Consider the following 24,376-nt stretch of genomic DNA (forward strand, 5'->3'; position numbering starts at 1 on the left):
TGCCGGGCGCAGTGGCGCATGCCTATAATCCTAGCAGCTCAGAGGCTGAGACAAGGAGGATCGCTAGTTCAAAGCCAGCCTCAGCAACGGGGAGGCGCTAAGCAACTCAGAGAGACCCTGTCTCTAAATAAAATACAGAATAGGGCTGGGATGTGGCTCAGTGGCCGAGCGCCCCTGAGTTAATTCTTGGTACAGAGAAAAAAATTCTTAAAATATTTGTCCTCACAGACCCTACACTCCAGTGAGGAGAGACCAAGAGCACAGGAGGATTAGCTATGGAGTGGCAGGAAGCAGAGGCAGAAAGGAGAAACATAAAAGAGGGAAAGGGAATAATAAATGATGCAGAATTTAAAGTTTCATCAGGTCGACCCAGAGGCCTCCTAAGAAGGTGACTTGTGAGTGAAGGTTAAAGGTGGGGAGGGAGAGCGCCATGGGATGTCCAAGGAAGAACATTCTAGGCAGCAAACACAGCCCATGCAAAGGCCCTAGGGCAGGGCATGTTGGTGGCACAGAGAGGCACCTGTGTGGCTGGAGCAGAGGCAGCAAGAAAGAAAAGAAGAAGGGGGAGGCAGGGAGAGGACGGGGAAGGTTGTGCAGCGCCCTGTGGGCTCCAGGGAGGACCTGGGCTTGGACCTAGAGGGAGGGGAGCCAGGCAGGGCTGTAGCAGAGGAGAAGGCCCCTGACTCAGGTGCTCACAGGTGCCCTTTGCTGCAATGTGGAGGACGGGTCATGGCAGGGTGATGGCAGGGGCTGGGACCAGAGCCATGGGGATTGCACTAGTCCAGAGGAGCAAGTGGTGGGGTGGTAGGAAGCAGGAGACTCTGGATATGTTCCAAATGTTAACCAACAGAATCTGATGGGAGTGTGGACTTGGAAGAGAGAAAGAACTCAAGGATGGGGGCTGGGGCTGGGGCTCAGTGGCAGAGCGCTTGCCTCGCACACGTGAGGCTCTGGGTTCGATCCTCAGCACCACATGAAAATAAATAAATGAAATAAAGATATTGCATCCATCTATAACTAAAAAATATTTAAAAAAAGAAAAAAAAAAAAAAACTCACTCAAGGATTCAGTCGAATTTTTGACCTGAACAACTCAGACTAAGACTCTCATTAGATTCTACTGACAAAGCTACACAGTAGAGTTTACTATTTATCATTCTCTCCAATTTCCAGAGGAGGAAACTAATGCCCAGAGAAAGAGAGTGTAAACATACCTCAAGATTACACAGTAAGCCAGGTATGGTGGCACACACCTGTCATCCCAGCAGCTCAGGAGGCTGAGGCAGGAAGATAGTGGGTTCAAAGCCAGCCTCAGCAACAGTGAGGTGCTAAGCAACTGAGGCAACTGAGACCCTGTTTCTGAATAAAATACAAAATAGGGCTGAGGATATGGCTCAGTGGTCAAGTACCCAAATCTAATCCCCAGTACCAAAAAAAAAAAAAAGATTATTTAGCAAGAAGCCAGGCATGATGGTGCACATCCGAGTTGCCCCATAGCAACTTGGGAGGCTGAGGTTGGAGAACCACAAGTTCAAGGCCAGCCTGGAAAACACAGAAAGACTCTTGTCTCAAAAATTAAAAAGGGCTGGTGGTGCAGTTCAGTGGAAGAGCGTTTGTCTACACGCTTGAGGTGCTGGGTTCTATGCCCAGCATTACAAAGGAAAAAAAAGATCACACAGCAAGAAGCAATCAAGATGGGAGTCAAAGCCAGGTCCCTCTGACCCCAAACCTATCCTTGTCTTATTTTGGGGACCAACCATGTACTTCTCTATTCTAGGTCCCCAGACCTTCCTGTGGTCCCTCTGTTCCCTCTCCTATTGCCATGGCAACAACAACAAAAAGAAAAAAACAGCAGGAGTTCTTCAGGGCTGTGTATCAAGTGACCACAGACCTGCTGGGTGGCTGGAAACAAGACAAATGCATGGCTTTGGAGGTCGGAATTCAGCAATCAGCTATGGATCTTGCTGGACAGGAATCGAGGCATTGGCAGGATTTGTCCCTTCTGGAGGCCCTAAGGGTGAATCTGTGTCCCACCTTCTCCAGCTCCTAGAGGTGCCTGCATTCTTGGCTTGTGGCTCCTCCCTCCATCTCTGAAGCCAGCATGGCTGGTCCAGCTGTTCATACATCTCATCCCCTGACGTTGCCTCTCCTACCTGCCGGTCCACACTTCAGATTCATGAGGTTACACCTGGCCCACCCCATTGATCTAGAATGACCTTCCCATCCCCCATCATCTGCTTAGCAACTTCAATACCATCCGCAAACATAATTCCCCCTTCCCAGGTAACAATCTGTCTTGTTGGCTCAGGCTGCTATAATGAAATACCACAGACTCAGTGGCTTAACCAACAGGCATTTATTCCTCACGGTTCTGGAGGCTGGAGTCCAAGATCAGGCTGGTTCAGTTCCTGGTGAGGGCTCTCTCTTCCTGGCTTGCAGAGGGCTGCCTTTGTGCTATGTCCTCATGGTGAAGAGAGGGACAAAGCTCTAGTCTCGCCTTGTTTTCCTATAAGGGCATTAACCCACCTTAGAGGCCACCCCCCCATGATCCCATCTGATGTCATTACTACCAAAGGCCCTACCTCCAGCTTCCATCCCACAGGAAGTTAGGGCTTCAACATAAGAATGTCATCAGGACACCATTCAGTCCAGTTATATATTCACAGGTTTCAGGGATTAAGATGAGGACATTTTTGGGAAAGGATAGATTACCATTCTGCCTACCACACCCCGTGAGGTCACAAGGGCCTCTGTGACCTCATCATCCCTAGGACCCAAATTTACAAGACATTCCCACTAGCCACTCCCACACGACAGCTGGTTAGACTCCCCCAGGGATGTGAGCCCCAGGTGTCCTAACCTCCAGCTGCCATGGGAGTTGATCCTGAAGAAACCGAGAAGCCTTGCTCTAGGGTCCAGACCCTGTTTAGGAGGGTTAAGACCCTACTCGCTGAAGCGCCACCCCCACCCCTGCCCCCGCCCCCACTCCCACCCCCACCCCCCTCCTGGAACCCAGGCTGTGCACACGTGTATGGCTACGTATTTGGGCATGTGCTTGAAAACAACCTGGAACATCTCCCGTCACAACCGGTGAGTTTGGAAACCACAGGGGTCCTGTGTCTCCAACCTGGACCACAAGGACAGGGAGACAGTTATGCTGCCCATGCCCCATGTGGGGGCCACACAGACCTAGAATGAGCCACACTGAAATGGGGGGGGGGGGCATCAGGGAGGAATCTTACCCAGGAGGATTTCCCAGAGACGTGCCCGGGGAAGGAGCTCCAGCATCGCTGCGCATGGGCAAGGGCTGGGTCTGCCCAGCAGGTGCTGGACACAGGGGAGCAGCTGATGGTCCCCGTGGAGGTGCTGGAAGTGGGCGGCGAGGGGGCCTTGTGGAAGTTCGTGCTGTCGGGGGCCATGGCTGGGGCAGTGTCTCGCACAGGCACAGCCCCTCTGGACCGCGCCAAGGTATACATGCAGGTAGGTGAGCCACTGGGCACAGGACGTGGTGGGGGTGCAATGGTACTGCAGGAGGTAGGGCTAGGAGTAGGGCTGGAACAGGGCTCTCACGGGGTACTGCTGGGCCTGGTCTGGGAAGTGACACAGCTGGTGTGGATGGGACACAGAGATATGTTGGGGACCAGGGAGGGGAGTCAGATGGCACAGGGTCAACCCTGAGCCAGGGTCAGCTCAGAGATCAGGGAGCTGGGGACAGGTTCTTCAGATGGGTTTGAAAAGTGAATAAGAGTGGAGAAAAGATGGAGATGAGGGAAGAGACAGGAAGGTGGGTCAGCCCTGGGGTCTGGGTGGGGGTAGGACTGGCTGGGGACAGAACCGGAGAAGCCAGGGGTACTTGGGCATGAAGAGGGAGGGGTGGCCCCCCAATAGAGCTCTGCAGAGCTCCCCACAGGGTTCTCCTGGGTCCTCCCTTCCCAGGTCTACTCCTCCAAGACTAACTTCATGAACCTGCTGGGGGGGCTGCGGAGCATGGTCCAGGAGGGCGGTGTCCGGTCCCTGTGGCGTGGCAATGGCATCAACGTCCTCAAGATCGCCCCTGAGTACGCCATCAAGTTCTCTGTCTTTGAGCAGGTGGGGAATGGTCGGCTTTCCCCAGTTTGGGTCCAAGCCCCTCCCACCCCTCTCCCCAAAGCCCCGAACTCACCCGAGACAGCATTCCACCCTCCAGGCTCCAGGCCGCTCCCTGGATGGCTTCAGTAGGAGGTGGCTGGCTCGCTCTCACGTGCCTCTCTCCCATCCCAGTGTAAGAATTACTTCTGTGGAGTACATGGGTCCCCACCCTTTCAGGAACGGCTCCTCGCTGGCTCCCTGGCTGTGGCCATCTCTCAGACACTCATCAACCCTATGGAGGTAAGAGGGTGTCTGTGCCGGGGAGGAGGCCACGGCAGAGCCGCACTGCAGCCTCCCCCTCCGCCTCCTCCCTGTTCCTGTCCTTTTACTTTTCCTTCCTTCTCCCCCTCCTCCTTCCCTTGCCTCCTTTTCCTCTTTCCTCCTCCTTCTTCCAATCTTCCTCCTTCCTCCTCCTTTTCTTTTCTTTTTTTTTTTTAAACACAGAGAGAGTTTAAATATTTATTTTTTGGCAGACACAACATCTTTATTTTGTACGTGGTGCTGAGGATCGAACCTGGGCCGCACGCATGCCAGGCGAGCGGGCTACCACTTGAGCCACATCCCCAGCCCCCTTTTTCTTTTCTTTTCTTTCTTTTTTTGGTACTGGGGATGGACTCCAGGGACACTTTACCACTGAGCCCCATCTCCTGCCCTTTTTATTTTTGTTCTTGGTCCAGGGATCGAACCCAGAGGTGCTTTACCACTGGCCACATCCACAGGCCTTTTTCATTTCTGATTTTGAGACAAGGTCTTGCTGAATTGCGCAAGCTGGCCTTGAACTTGCGATCCTCTCACTTTCCCTCCTGGGTTACAGGTGTGGCCACTGCACCGGGCTCTCCTTTTTCTTTTTTCTTTTTTTTTAATATTTATTTTTTAGTTGTGGTTGGGCACAATACGTTTTTATTTATTTATTTATTTTTATGTGGTGCTAAGAATCAAACCCAGGGCCTCGCGCGTGCTAGGCAAGCTCTCTACCTCTGTCCCCTTTTCTCTTGATGTGAGTCACGCATCAGTTCCCAGTCACCTCAACACCTTTCACTGGATGGTGCGTTCTCTTTTTTTTTTTAAGTTGTAGATAGACTACAATACCCTAATTTATTTCCTTATTATGTGGTGCTGAGCATTGAACCCACACCTCACACACGCTAGGAAAGCTCTCTACCACTGAGCCCCAGCCCCAGCCGTGGATGGTGCATTCTGTATCCCCAAAGAGCCAAGATGCCACTTTGTCATTTACTAAATTCCCATATGAACTTGGGGTCATTTCTGTCTTTCTCTTCTTGTTGCTCTGCTGTCTGTTCATATACTATTGTCTTCTTCTTTATTTTTTTTTTTTTTTTTTTTTTTTTTAGTAAACAGACTATTTTTAGAGTAGTTTTAGGATTTCAAAAAAAATGGAGGAGAAAGTACGGAGAGTCCACATCCACCATCCTGTCCCTGGGCAGTTTCCTCTGGTTTAACATCTTGCACCAGTGGTAACTGTTACAATCAATGAACCCACGCTGATACATTATTGTAACAAAAGCCCATCCTTCACCTTAGGGGCCTTCTGTGCTTTAGAGTTTTAAGGAGTTTGACAAATGCACAATGATGTGTCCACTGCCCTAAAAAGAGCTCTGCTTTCTACCAATGTCCCCCTCTCTCCTCCTCAATTCCTGGCCACAGTCATCTTTTGACCCCAACATAGCTGTGCCTTTGGTGTTTTGTTTTGGAGATCTGAAGCTCCCTTCTCTGCTCTTCATCAGTACCCAGGCTGCCCTCCCATGCTGATGTTCCCATACAAACTTTGGAGTCTGTCTGGGTAAATAAAACCCTGGGGCATTTGTTTTTTCGTGGGATGATGCTTGATTTACACATAAGCTCAGAGAGTGAGCCTACCAATTTGAGTGATGTGGAGTCTACCAACTTGCCTTAGTCTGTCTTCCGTTGCTATGACAGAATACCTGAGCTAGGACAATTTGTAAAGAATAGGGATTTATTTTGGCTCATGGTGCTGGAGGCTAGAAGTCCAAGGTCTGGCAGCTACATCCGGTGAGTGCCTCCTGAGGCACTGAAACATGGCAAAAAAGCAGCAGGGCCAGTGGGCAAAACACAAGGGTCATAGAACAAGTCACTTTTTTTATGGTGGTGGTATGGGGATTGACCCCAGGGGGCTCTACCACTATTTTTTGAGACAGGGTCTTTCTAAGTTACTGAGGCTGGCCTGGAACTTGCCATCCTCCTGACTCAGCCTCCTCCCGAGTCACTGCACCCAGCTAACAATTCAGTAACTAATCCGGTCCCCAGAGGACGCCACTAACTCCTCTTAACAACCACCTACCTCGAAGCACTCCCACCACTCTCAATATGATTCCCTTGGCAGCTTTTCTCTTTAAATTTCAACCTGAGTTTCAGGGGGTCAAACCACATTGAAACCTTAGCAGTAGCCAACAACATTCCACTCCTTCACCTCGCTCCACACTCTTTTCAGGGCATCCTAAAGTTTTCTTCCTATAGTTCTTGCCCTAAGTCTGTCTCCTGTAGCCTAAGCACATTAGTTTCCTATTGCTTTGTAACACATTGCTACAAACAGCATTTAAAATGACAACAATGATTTCTTATCTGTTTCTGTGGGTTATGTCTGGGCACCAATTAGTCGGGTCTTTGCTTAAGGTCTCATCAGGTAGAAATCAAGGTGTCAACTGGGCCACAAAGAAAACTCATCTGAGCTCAGGTCTTTTTCCAAGCTTCCTGCTTGTTAGCAAGATTTCTTTCTTTCTTTTTCAGTACTGGGGACAGAACGTAGGAGCAGTCCACCACTGAGCTACATCCCTACAACTTTTTTTCCCCTAAACAAGGTCTTCAGTTGCCCAAGCCAGTTCTGGACTTGTGATTCTTCTGCCTCAGGCTTCCGAATAGCTGGGATTATAGGTGTGTGCCACTGTGCCAGGCAGGATTCAGTTTACTACATTAGCCTGTTTTCTGTTGGTACAACCAAATACCTGAGGCTTAGATGATAAAGAGAAGAGGTTTATTTAGCTCACAGTATTGGAGGTTCAAGAGCATCGTGCTGGCATAGCTTGGTGCTGGTGAGGGCTCCTATGTCATGGCTGGTAAGGGCTTTCTGTTGCTTTAATAATAAAATACCTGAGATAATTAATTTAAAAAGAGAAAAGTTGCACAGCACTTGGCTAGCACAGGTGAGGCCCTGAGTTCCATCTGGGCACCACAGAGAGACGGATGGAGAGAGTTGGTTTGGTTTGGTTCACAGTTCAGCGGTTCCTCCTATGGTCAGGCAGGCCCACGGCCTTCAGGCCTCCTGTGAGAGCCCATGGCAATGAAGGGAGCTCAGGGCAGAAGAGGGCCAGGGCCCACCAACCCTCGGGCACATCACAGCTGCCTAAGGGCCCCCACTAGGCCCCACCTCCTGAAAGTTCCCTGACTGCCCAGTAGCACTGCCCTGGGGCCAAGCTTGTCGTACATGGACCTTGGGGGACACTTAGCAAAACAGCCCCCTTGGCTGAGTCACATGACTCATGGCATGGTGAGAGACAGGAGCCAGAGGGCAGGCGGGCCCATCCTCCTCTTGGGAACTGATCAGGGACCGCGTGAGCTCCATCCCTCCCCAGGGCCGCATCCTCAGTCATCCAACTGCCTGCCCCTGGGCTCCAGGGCTTGCAGGGCCCACCACCTGTCAACGTTCCCCTCTGAGGACTAAGCTCCCAACACTCAAAGCCCTAGGAACTAAGCTCCCAACACTCAAACCACATCCAAACCAAAGCACCCTGGCCACAGACCAAGGTCCTCGGAGGCCTGTCCCTGTCAGATGGCCCTCTCCACACACGGCAGGTTTGCTGCTTTACAACCAAGACAAGGGCCTGGGGGTGTGGCTCAGTGGCAGACCACTCGCCTAGCACCGTGGGAATCCGTGGGTTCAATTCCCAGAAAGGCAAAACGATTCGAAAAACCAATCTTCGGTTTCTTGGACAACAGATACTCACTGAGAGCACTCGTCTGATTAGGTGAGGATCACTCCAGAAAATTTCTTTTGATTACCTTAAAATCGACTGATTAGGTCCTTCAATTACATAAACAAAATCCCTTCACGTTTGCCTTATACTGTAACCTAGTCAGAAGAGCAAAACCCTGTCCTAGTCAGGAGGGCAGTGTCGTACAGGGCATGCGCACTGTGGCGGGAATCCGGGAGTGCCTTCGTAGGTTTTCATCAGTAAAATAAGACACCTGAGGCCCTGTAACTTAATAAGGAAAAGGTTTATTCAGCTCACTGTTCTGGAGGTCCAAAGCTTCCAACAGGGTGACAGCCTTCTTGCTAGCAGCCTTGGACCTTAAGAGCCTGCCTAGAGGTTCTGGCAGGAAGCACAGCTACTTGAAGGGGCTAGGGCTAGGGCACTGGTCCTCCTCCTCAGGGAAAGTCCTCCTCAACCCAGTGCACAGCTTTAGGAGGGACACACATGGAGAAGAGAGAAAGCAAGGGCGCACCCACCTCGATAGGCGGATCAGCAGATCAGCCCTGGCAATCAGAGGGGTGGCAGATGTCACAGCCAGATTGCTTCACATGCCTGGCAGTCTTTGTGTGCCCAGGGCATCATACAGTGCAAGCCAGGGAGCGTGTGTGTGTGTGTGTGTGTGTGTGTGTGTGTATGTGTGTTCTGGTCTCTCTCCCTCCTTTTTTTTAATGGTACCAGGGATTGAACCCAGGGGCACTTGGCACTTAGCCCTGAGCCGCATCCCCTTTTTTACAGCACTTTTTTACATTTTATTTAGAGACAGGGTCTCACTAAATTGCTTAGGGCCTCGCTAAGCTGCTGAGGCTGGCTTTAAACTTGTGATCACCTGCCTCAGCCTTCTGAGCCACTGGGATTACAGGTGTGTGCCATTGTTACTTCTTATGAAGCCGCCAAAATTCATTCATGGGCCCCACACTGGTGACCTCATCTATTCCTAACCATCTCCCACACAGGTCCCACCTCTAAACATCATGGTTGGATTCAAGGTTCCCACCCTCTTAATACCTCACGATAGAGATTAAATATCAAGACACTGATGCCCCTGGAAGCCCTCAAACCATACCCAACCATCCTAGGGACCACCTCACAACATTCCCTGCCATACCAGCTGTCAATCTTTCGCAGGACTGTATCGTCAGGTACTTTAACAGTGCAGTGTTTTGTAAAAATTCCAACTTCTGGCTTCTACAAATTGGTGAATCTGGCCCTCTGGGGCCTGCATGCATAGTGCAGCAGTAGCTGGCACAGGCCTCACGTGGCTCTTGTCACCTTCCTTGCCCTCTTCGTGCGTTACCACATGAGCTTCTGAGCCCAACATTCAGGAGCAGGCGCAGCAGGGAATATGACAGATCTGGGTTCTAATCCGCTCATTGCACTCCTAGCCTCAGACCCTCATTGTAAGGTGGGGACAAGGCTACTACTGAGGTCTACGAGGAGAATCAAGTCCCATGAGCAGCCTTCCTCCCCCTCTCCCCAGGTGTTGAAGACAAGGCTGACTCTACGCCGCACGGGTCAGTACAAAGGGCTGCTAGACTGTGCCAGGCAGATCTTGGAGCGGGACGGCACCCGTGCCCTTTACCGTGGCTATCTGCCCAACATGCTCGGCATCATCCCCTATGCCTGCACCGACCTGGCTGTCTATGAGGTGTGGTACCACAGAGGAGGAAGTGGGGGGCCTGAGCCCAGGCCCATCATGAGCTCACTCCTTGCCCCTTGCTCTCTTCATTAGTATTTTTAAATGACACATAATTATGCAAATTTACAGGGTCTGGTATGATATTCCAACATATGTATACAATGTGCAATGATCAGATACGCTACCATTGCTTTGTGTTGGAAACATTAAACATATTGACTTTTTTTTTTTTTTTTTTTTTGTACCAGGGATTGAACCCAAGGGTGTTTATTTAACCACTCAGCCACACCACCAGCCCTTTTTAATTTTTTTTTAAACTTTGAGACAGGTTCTCACTAGGTTCCTCCTGAGCAACTGGGATAACAGACATGCACCACCACGCCCAGCTCTAATTGCTATTTTGAACAGAAGTTATTCTTCCTGTCCAGCTGCATCCCTATTTCCTATTAATTGTCTTATCTCCATTCTCCTCTCCTTTCCCACTTCCCAGCCTCTGGTAACCACTATTATACTATCTATATCTATCAGATCTATTATTTTAGCTTCCATATGTGAGAACATATGCTATTTGTCTTTCTATATTTGGCTTACTTAACATGATGTCCTCCAGTTCCATCCATGTTGCCGCAAAGGACAGGACTTCATTCTTTTTTATGGCTGCATAATATTCTATTGTGTATATATACGAATATGTACATTTTCATTCACCTATCAGTGGACACCTTGCTTGATTCCCTATCTTGGCTCTTATGAATAGTGCTCTAGCCCTCTTATTTTGCAGATGCTCCAGTGCTTATGGCTGCAGTCAGGAAGGGACATGGAGGACCCCAGTGGCTTGGTCAGTTTGTCATCTGTAACGCTGTCCACAACCTGTGGCCAGATGGCCAGTTATCCTCTGACTTTGGTGCGCACCCGGATGCAGGCACAAGGTCAGCCTGGCCCTAGTGACCACCACAAATGCTCCTTCCCTGACTTACCCCAGTTCTCTGAATTTTCTTACCATCCCAAACTCTCCATATTTGATCCTGGCCATCATTGCTGACCCCTGAACCAACCAAGACTTCTTTCTCATACTCACCCTCAAATCCAATCCCAGTCCTCAAATTAACCCTTTAAAAATCACTAAAACATCCGTCTCCTAAATGACCCCTCCTAAATAAGTCCACCCAAATGTGACCCAGACTCCCATACTGGTCCCCAAAACAAACACCCCCCACAAAAGACCTCCCAAATCAGACCCATCTCTGTGCTTGCTTTTGTCCCCCACAGACACCGTGGAAGGTTCAAACCCCACCATGCGTGGCGTCTTTCGGCGGATCTTGGCCCAGCAGGGCTGGCCCGGGCTGTACCGAGGCATGACCCCCACGTTGCTAAAGGGGTTGCCAGCGGGTGGCATCAGCTACGTGGTATACGAGGCCATGAAGAAAACCCTGAGTGTATAGGTCGGCAGCTAGATGACAGACAAGGAGGGCAGGAAAGACACTGGAAGACTTGGTGTCCCTGGGTCCCAAGGGCAGTCCAGGCTAAGGCCCTGGGGCTGTTTTTGGTTGCAAAAGCCAGCTGGGGGCTTGGGTTGGTAGATTGTCAGGACTGCCTCCCCAGGGTACAGTCTGAGACCTGAGTTTGAACTCCAGTCTGGCTTCTGCTGGCTCGTCCTGGCTCCCGGGCTAAAAGGTGCTGTGCAGACAACCAGGAATAAAGAGAGAATTTCTGCTGGATGTGTCTGGTAATACCTGGGATCTTTGGGTCCAGGGTTATAGATAGCAACAGGCTCAGATCCCTTATAGGAAGGGAGTAGGGACGGTGGAATTTGGGGCTGGGAAACCCTTGGTCCTAGAAGGGAATAATGTCAGGGAAAGAAATTGATCCCTTCAGTACTGGAAGAGGGTGGGGGCTCCAGGTCCCTGGGTCGAGAAAGAAGGGGGTGCAGGGGACCCCTGGGTTCCCTCATCTCTCAGGCCACTTTACTCGCGGAAGCAACAAATCTGCAAGGCTTCAATCAGCCCACGTGCCAGGCCTATCCAGCCAGGCCCCTAACCTAGACGTCAGGCCTGAGCACCAGCAGCCGGTCACCACCGCCCACGTTAGCTGCCATTCACCCCAGCTCCCACTAATCCCCTCTCGCGGAGCGGTGGCAGCTCCGCCCCAATGCAGCTGCACTTCCACTGGCTCCCACCAAAACTGGGCAATTTTACTTTCTTCATTGCCATTTGTCCAGACCAGCATCAGTCACCTAACGCCCGCCCCAGTCATTCAGCCATTGGTTTAGATGTCCGCGCTGGAAAAGGATTCTGGTTAACAAGAAAAGCTAGTCCAAACCCAATCTCGTCACTCAGAACTCGTCAGGAATTGGATTAAATTGACTGTCAAACTTTATAAGCACCTCCCGCCACGCGTATTCATTGGCTTGCCTGCACGACTATCGCGCTGAGCACCTGCCCTGCCGGTCCAAAGGGGTCTTTCGCTAAGCCCCTCCTTCCAGTCCACGTGACTCTTCCGAGACATCAATCTAATTCCGAAGCCGCCCCCGCGAATCTGGAACTCACGCTTCATTGGGCTTCCGGCCTTCTTGGATCGCCTCGATTTGCCCGCCCAGCGCCGGGGTTCCGCAGCCCATTGCCTCCTACATCTGTCAGTCACTCGGAATCTCCCGCCCAATGTTTCTCTCAGCACTCCGATTGGCGCCTAGCCTCCGGTTTCCGCGATTGGTGTGCAGCGAGCGATGCGTACCTCTCATTGGCCAGAACACGCCGTCCGTCACGCCGCCGGCGGGAGGGGGCGACCCTCTCCCCGCTCTTCGTCTTCCCAGCCGCTGGGTTCCCAGAGTGCTCCGCGGCCGTGTGGAGCGAGGCCTTGTTCCCGCGTTGAGCCGCCGCCGCCGCCGCCTCCTCCTCAGCTTCAGCCTCCGCGCCAGGCCCGGCCCCGCCGCGCCATGTCGGACTACAGCACTGGAGGACCCCCGCCCGGGCCGCCGCCGCCTGCCGGCGGGGGCGGAGGAGCCGGGGGCGCCGGGGGAGGCCCTCCGCCGGGCCCGCCGGGTGCGGGAGACCGGGGCGGCGGCGGCCCGGGCGGCGGCGGCCCGGGCGGAGGTTCGGCCGGGGGCCCCTCGCAGCCGCCCGGTGGGGGCGGCCCGGGGATCCGCAAGGACGCCTTCGCCGACGCCGTGCAGCGGGCCCGCCAGGTGAGGAGGCCGCGGGCCTGAGGGGCGCGAGGGCGGGGGAGGGGGCGGGGGTCACGTGCGCGCGCGCGGGGTCGCCGGTGGTGGGGGCCGGGGCCGCGGCGGGGTCACGTGGGTGGCAGGCTGGGGGCCTGGCCCTTCCTCTGTGTCTCCAGTGGGTTCCTCGCGGGTGACCCCCCCCAGCAGGGGGTAGGGGCATACTGTGGGTACCATGAGCGGCCCCTGGGTGTTCAGGGGCCCCAGAGCCCTGGAACTCACTTTGGGACTCCCCCTTAGGACACACGAAAGCATGTTCCACTTTCCTGGAGGCCAAGGTCCACCTTCCGGGGTAGAAGGGTCTTGCTCAGGCCCCCACTCCACATCGGAGCAAGGGGCCGTGTTCGCTCTAAATCCAGTCCGGTTTCTGTCCTCTCCCAGGGAAGAAGGGACTTGGTTAGGGGGAGTCCTCCCTCCTGAGAGTGGACACCTTTGTGACTGTAGTGGCTGAGCATTTGGGTGAAATGGGGAAGACGGACATAGGAGCCCTTTGATGTTGTGGATAGTTTGAAAGCCTGGTCTGGTCTCTGGGAAAGTGGGGAGGGTCCCATTGCTGTGTTTTGAAGTGCGATGACAACATGAAGGTTTCACTTGTGTGACTTGACCTCCCCACACACAGCGCCTGGAGGCGTGGGGGCTCTTAGAATGAGAGGACTTCTCTGCCCTTTCAGGAAGCAGGCTTTCTCCCTGGTCAGACCCATTGAGAGTTCTCAGGGGTTGTCCCAATGCCTGGGGCTGAGGACTGGCTCCTCCCAAGATGGGTGGACCCGTTAGGTGGACTCCTGCCATCTCTCCAGGAGTGGTTTCAGGCTTCTTCACTTTGGGAGTGGGGTAGGTTCTTAAAATTCTTAGTATAGTTGATCTGGTTGTCCCTCCATAAATGTATCTGAGGCAGCTTTAACTGGGAGAGTTGGTGCTGTCAGAGTGATAAACATACAGCCCCATATAGGCATCCCAAGAGCTTTGGTGCAAGGTAAGCTTTTTTTTTTTTTAAGAGTTGAACTCAAGACTGGGGACATAGCTGAGTTGGTAGAGTGCTTGTCTTGCATGCATAAGACCTTGGGTTCAATCCCACTACCACAAAAAAAAAAAAAAAAAGTTGAATTCAAGAGTTTGGGTTTTTAAACCATAAACAAGACTGTGATCATAAATTAGTTTGTTGGATTAGGGTTTACTTGAAGTTGCTGTTCATGTATCTAAAATGTAACCTGTGTTCCAGAAGGGTCTTTTGTTTTGGTCACATGAGAATTTCAGGTGCCTTGAAGTAAAATGCTTCCATCAGATTTGTTCAGTAGATTTTTTGCAAGGATTTTGAGGGTGAGGGAGATAAAGGAAAGTTGTACTTCATCCTTGGTGTTCAGGAATTTGGCTAAAGTCACAACTTTCTAGCTGTGCACCAGGGCCACCTGCATGAGGAAGTGTCTTGAGAGCTCCTTAGAGTGGACCCAACATCAATTGCAACCTTGCTCCAATAGGTACAAATCCTACTGAGCGGAGGAAAGGGGAGATTTTGAAATTCCTAGATACCTGTGAGAGTTTTGAGATCTTTGGTGAAAATGTCATCTAGTACATCTGTAGTCTCAGGCCCTTCCCAAACTCAGGAGGGCTGCTCCCCACAAATAGCAAGATCTGAAATGTTCTGAGAAGTATTGGTGCCACAGAGGGTTGTTTCAGGTAGTAATTCTTCTGTGCTTCTTACTTTATTTCTAGATTGCAGCCAAAATTGGAGGTGATGCTGCTACAACCGTGAATAACAGCACTCCTGATTTTGGTTTTGGGGGCCAAAAGAGACAGTTGGAAGATGGAGGTAACTCCCACTGGCTGCTTTTCGTTTGGGAGGAAGGGCTGAGGGCAGAGAGGAGTGCTTCTGTTGAGTGGGTTTCCGTGGCGGGGAACACCACTGCTGTTTGGTCTTTTAAAATCTCAGCCATCTCAGCTTTGTTAATTCTTTTTGTTCCGTTTGCCATCCTGAGATATCAGGTGGCTGAGAGGAGGGCACATTGATTGTGGCTAGAGTGAAGTTGTAGGTTCCCAAGATCAATCCTCCCCTTGTGGGAGCTGGGGAAGTGAGGGGCCTGAAGTCAAGTTGAGGCATCCTAGGCATTACCACAGAAGCAGCCAGTGTTCGACTCCTGATTAACTCTTTTATCCCAAACCCTGCCCCCCGCTCCAAGAAGGATTTGGGTGCTGCTGCTGTTGTTCGCTAGTTACAAGGGCTCTTTTACTCTGGGTGCTTGTGGTGGGACTGAAAAGTGTCCCTTACACCCTATCCCACCTTAGGGCTTGCCTCTTCTTCCTGTCTCAGCCCTCATGCTAGGGCTGGGGGGTCGTTTGCCCAGGACATGTGGTATCAGCATCAGGTCTGAGGCAGCCATAGGTGGGTGGGTGCTGCATCTGATATCCTCTCTTCCACAGATCAGCCGGAGAGCAAGAAGCTGGCTTCCCAGGGAGACTGTAAGTCCATGGGGTGATGTAGGCACAGGGCAGCTTCAGGGTCTTGAGGTCGGGGAAGTCAGGAAATAAAAGCACTGAGCAGGTGGCAACTTTTGTGGAGGGCTCATAATATTTACATATGGGTGACCTGTGAGTTCTAGGGATCCCATAATCCCCTGAAATTAAGGCCAAAAAATCTGCATGTGGGTTCATTCCCTGTAGAGGCCATCCCTGTTTTTGGAGGCTGGGAATGTAGCTCAGTGGTAAAGCACTTGCCTGGCCTACTCGAGGCCCTAGATTCAACCCCTAGCACCACGAAAAATAAGTTTATCAACCAGGAAGTCTTAAAAAAGAAAAGGAAAAAAAGGCAACAGTGTGTGTTTGGGGGGCGGGGAAGGACTATAGAGCCCATCAGGTGCAGGAGTAGACGTAGAACCACTGTGATAAGCACCAGTGGTCCCTCATGTGAGCAGGGGTACCTGGGTGTGGCCATATGTGGGGCCTGAAGACGAGCTAAGCCAGTCTTTTCTTTGGGATTTCTCTCTGCAGCAATCAGTTCTCAACTTGGACCTATCCATCCTCCCCCAAGGTAGGTTGTGACATGGAAAACAGGTTGGTTTCTCAGTTGTCCCTGGCTGTGTGTACTGACTTGGGAGGTTTCTGTCTGGGCCTGTACTCTTCAGGGTGTTCTTTTCTGTTGCTGGTGGACCAGCAGGTGCCCAGTAGAGGGAAGGCAGGGAACTGTCCACTCCTTGTGCTCCCAGTGGAGAGGGCGATTGTAGTGGTATCTAGTGATGAAGGGCAGGCTCTGCCCCCTTGCTTCCTCCCCTGGGCTGCAGACGCTCAGAAGCATAGACTTCAGTCTTGCAGGCACTTGTTCCATTGAGCCTTAGCCAAGCCTGAGGGTCTTTGCTACATTTTTGCTACCTCAGATCGATTAGGTGATTCTGACGTAGGTCATTGGGGAAGGGCCTCAGTTTTATAAAATACAATAAAAACTACTTGTTAGGAAAATGAAGTGAAAACAGGATATACAACCAACTTTATTATTGGAGGCGATAGACATAAAAATAAGTTGACTTGTTGTAGAAGCAACTAAGTATGTGCTCTCCCTGAGGCAGGGAGGGGATACTGAGACCTGCAGAGGTCATGTGACCTGCTGTGGGGAGAGGGATCCCTGCTGTCTGCTTAGATCTATGGCATCTTGGACCCCTGCTTGTAGGAAGTAGGGTCTGTAACAAGAAGCGCTGACGTTCCCAGAGGCAGGATCATGGCTTCAGGTTCCCAGGGCCTTTCCTCCAGAAGACTCTCAAGTCTTCCATCCTCTTTCTCCTGCTCAAGGCTGACCTTCAGTTCTCTCTTTTCAGGACTTCAATGACAGAAGAGTACAGGGTCCCAGATGGCATGGTGGGCCTAAGTGAGTGTGGGTCACTGTGGTGAGGGGTGGTGTTCTGAGCCCAGAACTCCTGGTCAGAGAGATGTCCCTTTTCTGCTCTTATTTCTCCTTCCTTCCTCCCCTGGGCAGGGAGGATGGGTTTGGAAGCTCTAGGATTGGCTGCCCACCCACTTGTTGGCAGAGGGGCCCAGTGATCAGGAACCCCCACCCAAATATGCTGAGTTCTGGGCTCCCTTAGCCAATTCCTGCTTTTCTTCTCTTTTTTTTCCACCTAGTCATTGGCAGAGGAGGCGAACAAATTAACAAAATCCAGCAAGATTCAGGCTGCAAAGTACAGATCTCTCCAGGTATGGAGAACCAGCTTCCTGTTGGAATGGAGGCTGGGGCTGGCTTGGCCTCTGTTCTTTCTCAATCTCTCAATCCTTCTGGACCCGAGCAGTGAGCTGGGCTGACGTTTATTAGTGCTTCCTGTATGGTCCATAACATACGTACTGGACCCAGTGCAGTACTGCAACCAGTGTAACACCACCAAGTTTAGCTATGACTTTTTTCTTTCCTGTATAAGTGGCCGAGAGCGGATTGAGGTGTAGGATCAAGCACAGGCGCCTTTCTTTGGGCAGTAGGTGCTGAACCATTGTTTTAGATTTTTTCCTAAGTAGCTACAAGGGAGGAGTATGTGAGGCAGTGTGGAATAGTAGAAGAATAATCATTTGATGTCAGGCCTGGGTTTAAGTTCCAATTCTGACTTCTGCATTTGACCTCAGACAAGTCGTTTGCCTCTGAACCTTAGATTCTTGAGCTGCAGAATGCCTGCCTGGCTGGGGCTTTCTGAGGATTCTCTTGTGAAATGCATTGACTGCTGAGACTGGTGGGATCCTCAGTGGTAGTAGGGGTAGGGAATAGGTTTTGGGCCTTCTGGAATCTGCCTCTCCCTCCACCTCATCTTTTCCTTTAAAACTGTTTGCTTTATTGGACGTTAGCTTCCTGACCTTGGTCTTGAATGGAGTAACCTTCCAGGCATTTGTGGGGAGGTAGATTGATTTGTCAGGCTGGGGAGTGGTGACAGAAGTGGCCGCAGGTGGTTCTGGGATGTCCTCATCTCTGTGCAGGTCTTTCTGTGCCCTCAGGCCCAGAAGGGTACTGACCCCATTTTCCCTTCTCTCCAGACAGTGGTGGCCTACCTGAGCGCAGCGTGTCCCTGACAGGAGCCCCTGAGTCTGTCCAGTAAGTCTCTGACTGGCTCTTGGTGTGGTGAGGGGACTAGGCAGAAGCCCCTCCCTCTCCTTCCCTTTAGAAGTTGAGGGTGTGTCGTCTTCTCCTGCCCTCTAGGGAGCTGTATTGATATATTGATAGGTTGATTCCCAGAATCCAGACATCTGGGAAAACTACAAGCCTGAATGTTCCCAGTGCCCATTCCTTTCTCTTGTTATATATCTGATAAATTCACTGGGGTCACTCCCCCCACCACCCCCTTTAAGCTGGATGGGGCATCTGGCCAGTTCCCTTATTGGTAAGAGACAGCACCTTATTCTTCACCTCCCCAGGAAAGCGAAGATGATGCTGGATGACATTGTGTCTCGGGGTCGTGGGGGTCCCCCAGGACAGTTCCACGACAATGCCAATGGGGGCCAGAATGGCACTGTGCAGGAGATCATGATCCCTGCAGGCAAGGCTGGCCTGGTCATCGGCAAAGGCGGGGAGACAATTAAGCAGCTACAGGTGAGGGGCAGCACCAAGAACAGGCAGCACAGTTCCCTCCTGTGCACGGGGCTTCCCCACCTTCTCCAGCTCCAGAAAGTCACACTAACAGTTACCATTGGTTGTCAAGGAACGTGCTGGAGTGAAGATGATCTTGATTCAGGACGGTTCCCAGAATACGAATGTGGACAAGCCCCTCCGTATCATTGGGGATCCTTATAAAGTGCAGGTGAGGATTCCGTGGGATGTGCTGGGCTCTGGAGAGCATAAGGGCGGGCAGGCTGGTGGCAGTTCTGCATTCTTTGGGATTTGTGTAGATGAGTGCAACGTGGAGAGGTTTTCAAGAATACCAGCTTTGAGGTCAGCCTTGACCTGTTCTTGTGCTGAGTTACTTCAACAAATGGCCTCAACTTGACCTTCTGTTTCCTTATCTGGAAGATGAAGCTGCGGGTGGTGCCTGCCCACTAGGGTGGCAGATAGAGCTCTGCGGGGTGTTGTGCTGGATTCCACAGAGGCTTGTGGGGCTTCACTATGACTGGGAGCCTGGGGGACAGGTGTTGTGGGTGATAGGGTTTGCCCATGCTGTCTGTGCCCCTTATGTTTGCAGCAAGCTTGTGAGATGGTGATGGACATCCTCCGAGAACGTGACCAAGGAGGCTTTGGGGATCGAAATGAGTATGGATCCCGGATTGGTGGGGGAATTGATGTGAGTACAAGACTACCCCAGGAGATAGAGGACCGGGAGATAGGCAGAGGGTGACAGCTGCAAGAGATGGACTTGGGCTGACCCTGTACTTTCCGCTCTTCCAGGTGCCTGTGCCCAGGCATTCTGTTGGGGTGGTCATTGGCCGGAGTGGAGAAATGATCAAGAAGATTCAGAATGATGCTGGTGTGCGGATACAGTTCAAGCAAGGTCAGGGCTGAGTCTGCCATTGGTGTGGGTGGGTTGGCGGGCACCTCCTCTTAGGATCAGTCAGGGGCCTGTGACAACCAGTCATGTCCCTGCACCCACTCCAAGCCTGCCAGTTGCCCTCCCTGGGAGGCAGACCCTGAGGCAGCATGGCACTGTGGTTAGGCTTTAGCCCTTGAGAGGGCCTTCTTGCTCCTGGTCCAGCCATCAGGACATGCCTTATCCTCTTCCCTTTTCTAGAAACAGCCATGTGAGAGTTGGCCAGGGTGTGGTCTTTCCATGGGAAATATGTTTTCCTGTACCCATCAAATCCACTAGGGCAGCCTGGGGGTACCCAGGCGCTAGGTCAGATGACTACCCTTATCTAAGCTCTTGACACCTCAATATAGGCAGAGGGACCCCCCCCCCTCCATTGTTTTTTGGGTTTTTGTTGTTGTTTGTTTTAAGAGATTATACTATAAAACAACTTAGCTGATACCCTAGCTTCTACCCTGAGAGTAGTTTTTCCTCTTTCCTAGTCCCAGAGGAAGTAGGATTTGGGGGTCCCTTTTGAGAGACTTCACAGATGTTTGGCTTGGCATAGTATTTACCCTGAAGAGGCAATGTTGCAGGGGTTTGGAGTTTTGCTTTTCTTTTAAATCAGTCTCTCTGCTCTCTTGGTGCTGGCCTCAGATGACGGGACGGGACCTGAAAAGATCGCTCACATCATGGGTCCCCCAGACAGATGTGAGCATGCTGCCCGGATTATCAATGATCTCCTCCAGAGCCTCAGGGTAGGTGGCTTGGGAGTACTGAGTGGGCTGGGGAGGCCAGGAGCAGGCTTGCCTGGCCACCCCAGGAGAGTTTAGAACCAGGCAGACTTCCTGGTTCATCCTCCTCCTCCCTGTCTGGCAGAGTGGTCCCCCGGGCCCTCCTGGGGGCCCTGGCATGCCCCCTGGGGGCCGGGGCCGAGGACGAGGCCAAGGCAGCTGGGGCCCTCCTGGTGGGGAGATGACCTTCTCCATTCCCACCCACAAATGTGGGCTGGTCATTGGCAGAGGTAAGTAGCCCTGTACACCCTCCACCCCTGCCCTGTGCCCTGCCCCATGCCCTGCCCGCTCAATTTGACTGGCTTTGGCTCTCCACAGGCGGCGAGAATGTGAAAGCCATAAACCAACAAACGGGCGCCTTTGTGGAGATCTCTCGGCAGCTGCCACCCAATGGAGACCCCAACTTCAAACTGTTCATCATCCGGGGCTCACCCCAGCAGATTGACCATGCCAAGCAGCTCATTGAGGAAAAGATTGAGGTGGGCTCCTGGAGAGATCTGTGAGTGTGGGTCTATACCATTCTCCCCACCCACCGATCACCTCACCTGCCTCTTCCTTTCAGGGTCCGCTCTGCCCAGTTGGACCAGGCCCTGGGGGACCAGGCCCTGCTGGCCCCATGGGGCCCTTCAACCCTGGGCCCTTCAATCAGGGGCCACCAGGGGCTCCCCCACAGTGAGTATTCCTCTCAGCCTCTTGGGATTTGGGGGCATGGGGTTGCTGGCCTGAAGAGGACAGGCCCTATTTCCATTCCCACTAAGAAGCCTGCTGCCACATCTCAGATGCTCATTGTCAGGCCTGATGCAGCCTGTTTTATAGATGCCACATAGAAGCAGTATCACTGCTTGCCTTGGCGTCTTCCTCGTGCATGTGCTCAGATGTTCTGTGTGTGTTGAGTCTTGAGGACTTCTGTTTCGTGTCCTTGAGCCAGCATGATTGTTAGTGTCCTTTGCCCTTTGTGTTGCTAGTTGACTGCTCTGCCCACATGCCCTGTTAAGTGTGATGGTCAGGGCCTCTGACCTGCTGACTGCCTGCACGCATCCCTGCCCAGTGCGGATGGCTGTGGCCACCGCACCTCAGCTTATTGTATTCCCTCTTGTCTTTCAGTGCTGGTGGCCCCCCTCCTCACCAGTACCCGCCCCAAGGCTGGGGCAATACCTATCCCCAATGGCAACCGCCTGCTCCTCATGACCCAAGTAAGTGGTATACTGCACAGGGGAGGCTGGGGCCAGGCTGCCGTGCCCCTTCCTCATCCTGGACTCCCCTTTTGCCTGCAGATAAGGCTGCTGCAGCAGCTGCAGACCCCAACGCCGCCTGGGCCGCCTACTACTCACACTACTACCAGCAGCCCCCAGGCCCTGTTCCTGGCCCCGCCCCGGCTCCTGCAGCACCGCCCACTCAGGGGGAGCCTCCGCAGCCCCCACCCACTGGCCAATCAGACTACACTAAGGCCTGGGAAGAGTATTACAAAAAGATAGGTGAGTCTGTAGTGCAGCTGGGGTGGTTCCAGGCCCACCCAGGAAGGGCATTCTCTGACCTCACTTGGCCCCCACAGGCCAGCAGCCCCAGCAGCCCGGAGCACCCCCGCAGCAAGACTACACGAAGGCCTGGGAGGAGTACTACAAGAAGCAAGGTGAGCTGGCACTGGAGGGCTGGGTGGGGATGTAGGGGACAAGTGCCTAGCTCTCCCACAGCCACTTACCCTCCTCCACCTCCAGCGCAAGTGGCCACCGGAGGGGGTCCCGGAGCACCCCCAGGATCCCAGCCAGACTATAGTGCCGCCTGGGCAGAGTATTACAGACAGCAGGCCGCTTACTACGGACAGACTCCAGGTCCTGGTGGCCCCCAGCCGCCTCCCACCCAGCAGGGACAGCAGCAGGCAAGTGGGAATTGCCACCCTCCTCCTCCTCCTTTCTCCTTCCAACCCCCGGCCACCGTCCATCCTGCCTTAGTGGGTAGCGCCGGAAACCCCTTCCCCTGCGGGGTGTGCCCTTGATGCCTGCAGCGGGGCCGTGTGGCAGAGGTCTCCGGGAGTGCCCACGCGCCCGCCAGGAAGCGCACGCTGGGTCCAGAGGTTAACGAAGAGGCCTCCCTCCGCCAGCTGCTTGTTCCTGTGTAATGCTGTCGCGATGCTGGGGGAGCGCGAATCACACAAAGGTGGAACTTGTGAACTGGTGGGTAGTCCTGGGGGTGGGGGACAAGCAAGCAGCACCCGTGTTGGTCGCCATCCCGGCTGCTAACCCACTCACTCAAAATCTGGCCATTTGGGAAGAAAGTGTCTATTTTTTCCCCCCTCTGCATCACTTTTTTTGGTTTTTGTTCTTTTTATTCTTTTATTTTTTTAAGCCAAGATCTTTATCCTGTGTCCAAGTGACTGTTGCAGGCAGCCCTGGTTCTGGCGGGGATGAGGGGAGCCAGGAGCCCGCCGAGAGGGTTAGGGGTACTGTTCAGCCTCCTCCGCTCTCGCGCTCGCCTCTGTGTCCCGGTCTTGTCTGTGAAGTGGGCATGACGATCGTTGCCACCTTCCAACCTACCTCACAGGGGTGTTGTGGGGACACCGTGATCTCTGATTGTTAATGTTGTGATGCGCCGGGAGCCTGCCCCCTCTTCCTTCCTTCCTTCAGACAGGACATGCTCCTCCCTGCCCTGCGCCTCTCTGCCTCTGCTTCTCTCTTGCTGCGTGTCCTCCTCTCTCCTCCATCAAGGAGCAGTCTTGACTCCAGCGAGTCCTGTGAGGCTAGACTCACTCACCTCCGTCCTCCCTCCCTTCCACCTGAGCCAGCTGCAGGTTTGGGAGCGGCTTCCCGGCCCCTCCCGCCCCGCGTGGGTGTTCCAGCCTTTCCAGCCTCCTCGACACCCCCAGTCCCTGCTCCCCCTCCCCGTAGTGACCAATTCCTATCTCTTCCCTCTCCGCAGGCTCAATGAATCGAATGAATGTGAACTTCTTCATCTGTGAAAAATCTTTATTTTTTTTCTCCATTTTGTTCTGTTTGGGGCTTTTTGTTTGTTTTATATTTCATTTGTTTGGCGCTAGAGCGATGGCCGCCGTGGGGGTGCCGGGGAGCCCTCGCGGTGAGTGGCCGAGGTGGCGGCACAGGCTGCCAGGCTCTCGCTCTCTCGCTCCTTCTGTGTGTCTCATACTCTTCCTTTCAAAATTGGGATACTTCACGTTGAGCCAGCCTTAGAAGATAGCGAGAATTAAATCTCTGCCAAAAAGAAATTTTAAAAATTAAAAACAAAGAGCAGAACAAAACCTATAAAATGATATATAAATATATATATATAAATCTCTATACCCCCCAGCCTTCCTGAAACCGCCTGAGGGTAAAGTGATCATTTTCTCCCTACTGCCCGTGGCCCTCTTCTTGTTTTTAAAATAAACTTTTAAAAAGGAAAAAAAAAAAGTCATTCTTGCTTTTTTCTTCTTTTTTTTCCTTTTTTTTTTTTTTTTAGTTAGAGTTGGAACATTCCTTGGACCAGGTGTTGTATTGCAGGACCCCTCCCACCCCGCCTCTCTCTCCTCCTCTCGCTCCTCTTCCTCCCTTAGCTCAGCCGCACGCCCCCCCCCACCCCACCCAGGACTGGTCTGGTCTTTTGTCTTTTCATCTGTTCAAGAGGAGATTGAAACTGAAAACAAAATGAGAACAAAACAAAAAAAATTGTATGGCAGTTTTTACTTTTTATCGCTCGTTTTTAACTTCACAAATAAATGATAACAAAACCTCCCTGTGTCTGCCGGGTGCTGTCTGTCTGTCTCCCTCTCCTCTCTCCTCCCTGTAGGATTTTGAAGCAGATGTTTGTTCTTTATAGATGTTTAAAAAAAAAATGGTAATGGTGATTGGAAATTACAAGCTTTGTGTTGTGTGTTTTTTTAAGAAAACCAAAATATAAAATAGTTTTTTGCAGGTGCACTGTGCTTTCTTATCCCCTTCCCTTTTTTTCTTTTTGTTAAATAAACTGCTTTTTGTTAAAAAGAAAAAACTGCATGTCGACTGCAGTTATGTTTGAGGAGAAACATGGTTTAACCCAAGGGAGTGGGGTATGGTCCCCAAAGACTGCCCTTCACCTATGGAAAGGGGACAGTGGCTGAGTCCTAGCAGGGCAGTCTTCTGTCCCTGTTTTTCCCTCTGGGAACTTGGGGACCAAAGC

The 24,376-nt window shown here is 52.3% G+C and overlaps 2 protein-coding genes and 1 long non-coding RNA gene across 8 annotated transcripts; 2 read left to right on the plus strand and 1 right to left on the minus strand.

Moving 5' to 3' along the window:
• The first annotated feature begins 764 nt into the window (after positions 1-764).
• Positions 765-11,212, plus strand: Slc25a41 (solute carrier family 25 member 41). Of its 2 annotated transcripts, none has more exons than XM_027952790.2 (7): positions 765-779; positions 3,321-3,479; positions 3,936-4,088; positions 4,260-4,367; positions 9,612-9,779; positions 10,552-10,699; positions 11,040-11,212. In XM_027952790.2, exons 1-7 carry the CDS (start codon positions 765-767, stop codon positions 11,210-11,212), a joined length of 924 nt encoding a protein of 307 aa, XP_027808591.2. The 2 variants fall into 2 exon arrangements, with proteins under 2 accessions (XP_027808591.2, XP_027808590.2); XM_027952789.3 differs by lacking the exon at positions 765-779 and adding an exon at positions 2,871-3,089 and having other exon boundaries at positions 3,324-3,479.
• On the minus strand, positions 2,341-12,295 carry LOC114106018 (uncharacterized). Of its 4 annotated transcripts, XR_011705038.1 has the most exons (5): positions 12,182-12,295; positions 4,162-4,359; positions 3,957-4,078; positions 3,242-3,365; positions 2,341-2,611 (listed from the first exon to the last, which is right to left on the minus strand). It is a non-coding gene; the product is annotated as an uncharacterized lncRNA (long non-coding RNA). The 4 variants fall into 4 exon arrangements; XR_011705037.1 differs by having other exon boundaries at positions 3,242-4,078; positions 12,206-12,295; XR_003585130.3 differs by having other exon boundaries at positions 2,341-2,505; positions 3,242-4,078.
• Positions 12,296-12,587: 292 nt separating this feature from the next.
• Positions 12,588-23,952, plus strand: Khsrp (KH-type splicing regulatory protein). Of its 2 annotated transcripts, XM_027952552.3 has the most exons (20): positions 12,588-12,951; positions 14,695-14,791; positions 15,400-15,438; positions 15,967-16,006; positions 16,785-16,834; positions 17,089-17,160; positions 17,980-18,037; positions 18,358-18,532; positions 18,642-18,740; positions 19,119-19,217; positions 19,322-19,424; positions 20,094-20,194; positions 20,316-20,460; positions 20,549-20,709; positions 20,793-20,902; positions 21,335-21,423; positions 21,505-21,705; positions 21,783-21,860; positions 21,946-22,106; positions 23,144-23,952. In XM_027952552.3, exons 1-20 carry the CDS (start codon positions 12,703-12,705, stop codon positions 23,150-23,152), a joined length of 2,136 nt encoding a protein of 711 aa, XP_027808353.1. In that variant the 5' UTR covers positions 12,588-12,702; the 3' UTR covers positions 23,153-23,952. The 2 variants fall into 2 exon arrangements, with proteins under 2 accessions (XP_027808353.1, XP_027808352.1); XM_027952551.3 differs by having other exon boundaries at positions 12,590-12,951; positions 21,946-23,952.
• Positions 23,953-24,376: the final 424 nt, after the last annotated feature.

This window comes from Marmota flaviventris, chromosome 1 (assembly GCF_047511675.1).
Source record: "Marmota flaviventris isolate mMarFla1 chromosome 1, mMarFla1.hap1, whole genome shotgun sequence".
Classification (NCBI taxonomy): Eukaryota; Metazoa; Chordata; class Mammalia; order Rodentia; family Sciuridae; genus Marmota; species Marmota flaviventris.